This window comes from Lissotriton vulgaris, chromosome 1_1, assembly GCF_964263255.1.
Source record: "Lissotriton vulgaris chromosome 1_1, aLisVul1.2, whole genome shotgun sequence".
Classification (NCBI taxonomy): Eukaryota; Metazoa; Chordata; class Amphibia; order Caudata; family Salamandridae; genus Lissotriton; species Lissotriton vulgaris.
In genome coordinates, this window is record NC_141685.1 from 704,080,531 (window position 1) to 704,088,635 (window position 8,105).

An 8,105-nucleotide genomic window follows, 5' to 3' on the forward strand; every position below is an offset into this window, starting at 1 on the left:
CCTATAGTGGCCAAAAACGATACAGAAAAGGGGGTGGTGATGAACAGAGTGTCTGAATTAAGCAGACCACTCTTACCCAGTCCAAAGATCAGGGCTTGATCCATCACCGTTTTTTAGCTCACTGCACCATCCCAGCTCAGAACTTGGCTATATGCAAATTAGTCTGACCCTGGCCCAGTGCATCATGGGAACAGGGCAGACCAAACTACCAAGCCAATTCTTATACTGGGAAGGAAACAAGCTACCGGGGACCGGTTTCTGGCATTTCAGCCGTCTTCGGCCCGGCTTGCTTGAATCCTGATGGTGCAGTGAGAAAGGGACTCATGTCTGAGTATACCCTGCCACACCTATAGTGGCCAAAAACGATACAGAAAAGGGGGTGGTGATGAACAGAGTGTCTGAATTAAGCAGACCACTCTTACCCAGTCCAAAGATCAGGGCTTGATCCATCACCGTTATTTATCTCACTGCACCATCCCAGCTCAGAACCTGGCTATATGCAAATCAGTCTGTCCCTGGCCCAGTGCATCATGGGAACAGGGCAGACTAAACTACCAAGCCAATTCTTCACCAGAAAGGAGACAAGCTACCGGGGACCGGTTTCTGGCATTTCAGCCGTCTTCGGCCCGGCTTGCTTGAATCCTGATGGTGCAGTGAGAAAGGGACTCATGTCTGAGTATACCCTGCCACACCTATAGTGGCCAAAAACGATACAGAAAAGGGGGTGGTGATGAACAGAGTGTCTGAATTAAGCAGACCACTCTTCCCCAGTCCAAAGATCAGGGCTTGATCCATCACCGTTATTTATCTCACTGCACCATCCCAGCTCAGAACCTGGCTATATGCAAATCAGTCTGTCCCTGGCCCAGTGCATCATGGGAACAGGGCAGACTAAACTACCAAGCCAATGCTTCACAAGAAAGGAGACAAGCTACCGGGGACCGGTTTCTGGCATTTCAGCCGTCTTCGGCCCGGCTTGCTTGAATCCTGATGGTGCAGTGAGAAAGGGACTCATGTCTGAGTATACCCTGCCACACCTATAGTGGCCAAAGACGATACAGAAAAGGGGGTGGTGATGAACAGAGTGTCTGAATTAAGCAGACCACTCTTACCCAGTCCAAAGATCAGGGCTTGATCCATCACCGTTATTTATCTCACTGCACCATCCCAGCTCAGAACCTGGCTATATGCAAATCAGTCTGTCCCTGGCCCAGTGCATCATGGGAACAGGGCAGACTAAACTACCAAGCCAATTCTTCACCAGAAAGGAGACAAGCTACCGGGGACCGGTTTCTGGCATTTCAGCCGTCTTCGGCCCGGCTTGCTTGAATCCTGATGGTGCAGTGAGAAAGGGACTCATGTCTGAGAGTATACCCTGCCACACCTATAGTGGCCAAAAACGATACAGAAAAGGGGGTGGTGATGAACAGAGTGTCTGAATTAAGCAGACCACTCTTACCCAGTCCAAAGATCAGGGCTTGATCCATCACCGTTATTTATCTCACTGCACCATCCCAGCTCAGAACCTGGCTATATGCAAATCAGTCTGTCCCTGGCCCAGTGCATCATGGGAACACGGCAGACTAAACTACCAACCAATTCTTCACCAGAAAGGAGACAAGCTACCGGGGACCGGTTTCTGGCATTTCAGCCGTCTTCGGCCCGGCTTGCTTGAATCCTGATGGTGCAGTGAGAAAGGGACTCATGTCTGAGTATACCCTGCCACACCTATAGTGGCCAAAAACGATACAGAAAAGGGGGTGGTGATGAACAGAGTGTCTGAATTAAGCAGACCACTCTTACCCCGTCCAAAGATCAGGGCTTGATCCATCACCGTTATTTATCTCACTGCACCATCCCAGCTCAGAACCTGTCTAGCTCATTTTTGTCCACCATAAGCGTGGAAGGGTATACTCAGATGTGAGTCCCTAGCTCATTGCACCATCAGGATTCAAGCAAGCCGGGCCGAAGACGGCGGAAATGCCAGAAACCGGTCCCCGGTAGCTTGTTTCCTTCCCAGTATAAGAATTGGCTTGGTAGTTTGGTCTGCCCTGTTCCCATGATGCACTGGCCAAGGGTCAGACTGATTTGCATATAGCCAAGTTCTGAGCTGGGATGGTGCAGTGAGCTAAAAAACGGTGATGGATCAAGCCCTGATCTTTGGACTGGGTAAGAGTGGTCTGCTTAATTCAGACACTCTGTTCATCACCACCCCCTTTTCTGAATCATTTTTGTCCACCATAAGCGTGGAAGGGTATACTCAGATGTGAGTCCCTAGCTCATTGCACCATCAGGATTCAAGCAAGCCGGGCCGAAGACGGCTGAAATGCCAGAAACCGGTCCCCGGTAGCTTGTTTCCTTCCCAGTATAAGAATTGGCTTGGTAGTTTGGTCTGCCCTGTTCCCATGATGCACTGGGCCAGGGTCAGACTAATTTGCATATAGCCAAGTTCTGAGCTGGGATGGTGCAGTGAGCTAAAAAACGGTGATGGATCAAGCCCTGATCTTTGGACTGGGTAAGAGTGGTCTGCTTAATTCAGACACTCTGTTCATCACCACCCCCTTTTCTGAATCAGGGGCAGAGTATTGGCATGATATCCAGTGTTAGCCCTGAAGGGTGTTTCTTTAATGGAACTGTGCCACGAGTTGTTATACGAGAGTTCCGCCAACCACAACAACGGAACCCAGGATTCCTAGGCCTCCTTCACGTAGCATCTCAGGTATTTTTTAAGAGTCCGGTTTAACCTCTCGGTCTGTCCATCCGTCTGCGGATGAAAGCTAGTGGACAGAGCCACTTCCACATGGAGTGCCTTACACCAAGTCCGCCAGAACCTGGCAACAAACTGTGGTCCCCTTTCAGAAATAATGACCCTGGGAAGGCCATGTAACCGAACCATCTGTTGTAACAGCATCTGCGCTGTCTGGGCGGCGGTGGGCAAATTCTTGCATGGAAGGAAATGTCCTGCTTTGGTTAAGCTGTCCACCACCACCAAAATAGCGTTGCACCCTTGATCCATGGGTAACCCCACGACAAAATCAAGACTAATGGTCTATCAAGGACTGGAAGGAGTGGGCAACAGCATCAGTATCCCCTTCCTTCTACTGTTCTCACTCATGGCTCGGGCGCAAGTGTCGCATTGGGACACCCTTGACTTCACATCCTTAGCCATGGTTTCCCACCAAAAAGATCACTGCAAAGATTGAAGCATTTTTTTGTAACCGGGATGACCTGCTAACACTGCGTTATGACACCAGTTGAAAGCTTTCAATCGGACTTCATGTTGTAGCAAATACAGACGATTGTGATGTAAGGGTATGCCGTGTTGAAGAGTTCGACAACTGTTCTGAGCTACCCATGCCTGCCACTGGGCCAAAGAGTAGTGCTTCTTCACCTGATCCAGAAGCTTGTCCACAGTGACCACACATAGGACCCTCTCAGGGGATACGATTGCCTCCGGCATCGTCAGACGAGGGCCTTCCACATCGCTCTGTCTTGACAGAGAGTCTGCTTTCCGGTTGTCGGAGCCATGACGGAAGGTTATCACGAAGTCGTATTCGGCAAAAAACAAGGTCCAACGCATCTGTCTTTGGGATAGGTGTTGGGCGGTCTTCATGAATTGCAGATTGCGATGATCCGTGTACACTGTTATGAGATGTTGAGCCCCCCACAAGTATTGCCTCCATTCCTGGAAGGCTCTCTTGATCACCAGCAGCTCTTTCTCTGCCATGGTATAGTTGATCTCAGCCTGGTTCAGTTTTTTGGACAGGAATGCCACCGGATGCAATTGTCCTGTCTCCCTGTCCCGTTGTGATAGTACCACGCCTATAGCCACATCTGATAGGTCGGCTTCAACAACAAAAGGTATATCGACCTGAGGGTGATGCAATATAGGTGCAGAGCAGAAAGCCTCCTTGAGCTGCACGAAAGCTTTCGTGGATTCGGGAGTCCAGGAAAAAGGAACTCCTTTTCTCAACAGCCTGGTTACAGGGGTTGCCAACTGAGAGAAATGAGAGATGAATCGCCTGTAGTAGTTGGCGAACCCCAGGAAACATTGCACCTCACGCACATTCTTAGGAACAGGCCATTCTTGAACTGCAGCCACTTTCCTCTCAGCCATACTGAAACCCTGGGGACTCAGGATAACCCCCAGAAATTCCACCTCTCGTACACTGAACTCGCATTTGCTAAGTTTGCAGAACAAGTTGTTCTCCTGCAAACGTTGGAGAATCATGCACACATGTTCAGCGTGTTGTGCCGGAGAGGCTGAATAAACCAGTATGTAATCGATGTATATGATTGCGATGCAATCCAGATATTCCTTCAGCACATCGTTTAAAAAATACTGGAATGCCGCCGGGGCGTTACACAACCCGAACGGCATTACCAAGTATTCGTACAGCCCGTATCGCGTCTTGAACGCTGTCTTCCACTCATCCCCTTTGCGTATACGGACCAGATGATAGGCCCCTCTGAGATCAAGGCGCATGTAGATAGTAGCCTCTCTCACCTGGTCCAACAACACTGGGATGAGCGGAAGCGGATACCGGTTCCTTACCGTGTTTTTACTCAAGACGCGATAGTCTATGCAAGCCCTCAGACCTCCATTGGCCTTGGCTGTAAAGAAAAGAGGAGAGGCTGCAGGGGAGCGTGAAGGTCGGATAAAACCAATAGCGCAGAATTGATCCAAGTATTTTCGAAGATGTCTATTCTCGGGTTCAGACAAGGCATACACTCTACTAGAAGGAGTGACTGCTCCATCCACCAGGTCAATATGGCAGTCGTACTCTCGGTGAGGCCGTAACACCTCGGCCTTGACCTCACTGAACACTTCCTGATATGCGGCATACTCAAGAGGGAGTTCGACCATTTTCTCTGCTGCCGATGCCACTTGGCGATACAACAGGGGATGATGGACGGAGCGTTTGAGCAAATCAAACACTCACCCCCAGTCAACTGATCTGGGTTTAATCCATCATCATTCTTTAGCTCACTCAGCCACCCCAGTTCTGACATCATGTCTTCTCTGGACCGGAAACAAGCATCCTGGGAGCGGTTTCGGATTCATAATCCTCATCAGCCAGGCTATATTGAATCCAGTGGCCAAGTCAGCAAGGGACTCACGTCTGAGCATACCCTGCCAACTTAGGGCGAACAAAGCGATACAAAAGGGGATGATGGACGGAGCATTTGAGCAAATCAAACACTAACCCTCAGTCAACTGATCTGGTTTTAACCCATCACCATTCTTTAGCTCACTCAGCCACCCCAGTTCAGACAGCCCGTCCATCACCACCCCCTTTTGCACCGCTTTGTTCGCCATAAGTTGGCAGGGTATGCTTAGACGTGAGTCCCTTGCTCACTTGGCCACTGGATTAAAGCAAGCCGGGCTGAAGACGGCAGTAATGCCAGAAACCGGTCCTCGGAAGCTTGTTTCCGGTCCAGGGAAGACATGGCTTGGTAGTTAGGGCTGGACTGTTCCCATGAGGCACAGGGTCAGACTGATTGGCATATGGCCATGTCTGAACTGGGGTGGCAGAGTGGGCTAAAGATTGGGGATGGATTAAACCCAGATCTGTTGAATGGGTGTGAGTGTTTGATTGGTTCAAATGCTCCGTCCATCACCACCCCCTTTTGTACCGCTATGTTCGCCATAAGTTGGCAGGGTATGCTCAGACGTGAGTCCCTTGCTCACTTTGCCACTGGATTCAAGCAAGCCGGGCTGAAGACGGCTGTAATGCCAGAAACCGGTCCTTGAAAGCTTGTTTCCGGCCCGGGAAGACATGGCATGGCAGTTAGGGCTGGATTGCTCCCATGAGGCACTGGGTCAGACTGATTTGCATATGTCCATGTCTGAACTGGGGTGGCAGAGTGGGCTAAAGAACGGTGATGGATTAAACCCATATCTGTTGACTGGGTGTGAGTGTTTGATTGGTTCAAATGCTCCATCCATCACCACCCCCTTTTGTACCGCCGTGGCCACTTGGTGCACAAGAGCACGGGTCAATGCTATTGAGTGATGTTCTTTCATGCAATGCGACAGGCACTCCATAGACTGGAAACATATGGTTTTTGTCTCCAATCCATGGTGGGGCTGTGTCCCCACAACCAGGGCATACCCAGAATGAGTATGTACTGAGGAGCCTCGATGATGTTGAGGACAATGTCTTCCACATGATCTTGCGGATCCCCAGGAAGAGTCAGTTCTAATGTTTCGGTGTGTTCGGTTATAGGACCTGATTTCAGTGGGGTACCATCCACTGCTAGCACAGGTTCGGGTTTCTCGTTGCGCACTCGATTCAGCCACAACCGCTGTACCAATCCTTTGTCGATGAAATTGCCCGTCGCCCCAGAGTCTATCATGGACTGGACCAGATGCGTCGTTTGGTTGGTTCTAAGCTGCATGTCCAGCACTACGTGCGACTCAGAGTTTTTCTGTTCGGGAATGGCTAAAGACGGTATCTGCCACACTGGACCCCTTGACTCCCCCACTGTTCCTGCAGCGGATGCCGGGTTCTTATCCGTTTCCCCCACCCCCATTACCGCTAATTTCTTCCCTGTGAAATAAGTGTTTTTTCTCTTTGGTTTCGCCGGACAGTCCCGTACGTAGTGGCCCTTTTTGCCACAATACATACATAGCCCCTGAGCGCGGCGATTCTCCCTTTCAGTCCTGGATAAAGGCGGCCTAACCGCCCCTATATCCATGGGTTCCGGCCCTGCGTCCTTAGGGGTAGCCAGAGACCGGTTCTCATATTCTTTTTATGATGTTGTCCTATCTCCCTTTCAGCCTTTCCCGCCTCTTTCTGCCATGCGGTCATCCAACCTCAGCATGAGATTGATCAGATCGATGCATGAGGTGGGTTGGGGGTCAATTTGTGGCAACACGTCTTTCATGTCTTCACACAGGCCTGTGAAGTAGTGTGGCTCACTGGTTAGAGGCGGCAGACCCGAGAGCAGAGGACGGCCTGGGACCAGGGTTCGATTCCCGGCGCGGCAGGTTTCTGGACCAGGGTCAGCGGACTCGATAATTCTCTCGCCTCGGTGCCCACTCTGATCAGCGATCACACTCGGCAACTCTGGGCATTAGCTTGCCTCATCTTCACTAACGGCCCCACCAGACTGCCGGGGATGCCTGGTCTCACCCTGGAGATACCCATTAAGGGACCATCTCTCAGGGAAGCCAGGAAGGGTTTCGCAGCGGTCGAAGCGCCTTGGGACCCTACGGGTAAGTAGTGCGCTATATAAATGCCAATACATTACATTACATTACATTACATTACATTACAGGCCTTGGTAGTAGATGGACATCCTCTTCTCCTCCGCAGTCTCTGCGATCAGGCGGTTAAACGCCGTCATGTATGACACCAGATCTTTTTTGCCTTGCTTGAGCTCCAACAGCTCCTTATCCACACTAAAGGTGGTAGCCCGACGGTTGAACACTCTTTCGAACTCCTTCCTGAACTCTGTCCAGTCAGAGAGTAAAGGGTCATCGTTCCGCACCAACGGAACTGCCCAATCGTCAGCGTCCTCTGTGAGATATGAAATCGCAAAAGCGACTCTGGACAGATTGTTAGGGAAGGACGCGGGCCTACATGAAAAATGTAGAGCTATTTGGGTAAGAAAAGTTTGGATCTTATGCGGATCGCCCGAATACCTCTTTGGTGTGGCTAACGGAATGGACGGAGGCACCGTAACTTGTATTTGTGAGGAGGATGTAGATACATCAAAAGGATTGCGTGCCTGCCTGTCCACCCTTTCCCTTAATGCAACAGTTTCTGCTTTGGAAGCAGTCAACTCCTGCTGCACCAATACTAATGCCTGCAGCACATCGTCCAATGACGCCATCTAAGGATCACCCAGACCAGGAAGAGCAATAATTTGTGGGTATTGGATTCTGACAGGGCTCTCCGTGCTCTTCGGGATCCGGGTGATGCTCCAGACCTCCCCAAGCTCGGCTAATAAATATACCCAGAGCTTAGAGGTGATCAGGTGAGGGAAAAAGGTTGGGGGAGGTGCTGCGTGGGATGAGGAAACCTGAAAGACAAAGGACAGCCCATTACTAAAGATTGACACCTCCTCACTACTCTCTATAGGCTCACTGTTGTTGT

At 50.5% G+C, this 8,105-nt stretch overlaps 1 protein-coding gene across 1 annotated transcript; it reads right to left on the reverse strand.

Moving 5' to 3' along the window:
• Positions 1–7,278: 7,278 nt before the first annotated feature.
• On the reverse strand, positions 7,279–7,842 carry LOC147747680 (protein LDOC1-like). The gene has a single exon (XM_086925918.1). It carries the CDS (start codon positions 7,840–7,842, stop codon positions 7,279–7,281), a length of 564 nt encoding a protein of 187 aa, XP_086782044.1.
• Positions 7,843–8,105: the final 263 nt, after the last annotated feature.

Coding starts and splice junctions, on each gene's coding strand:
- LOC147747680 (XM_086925918.1), bottom strand. CDS start 7,842: ATGGCGTCATTGGACGATGTGCTGCAGGCATTAGTATTGGTGCAGCAG.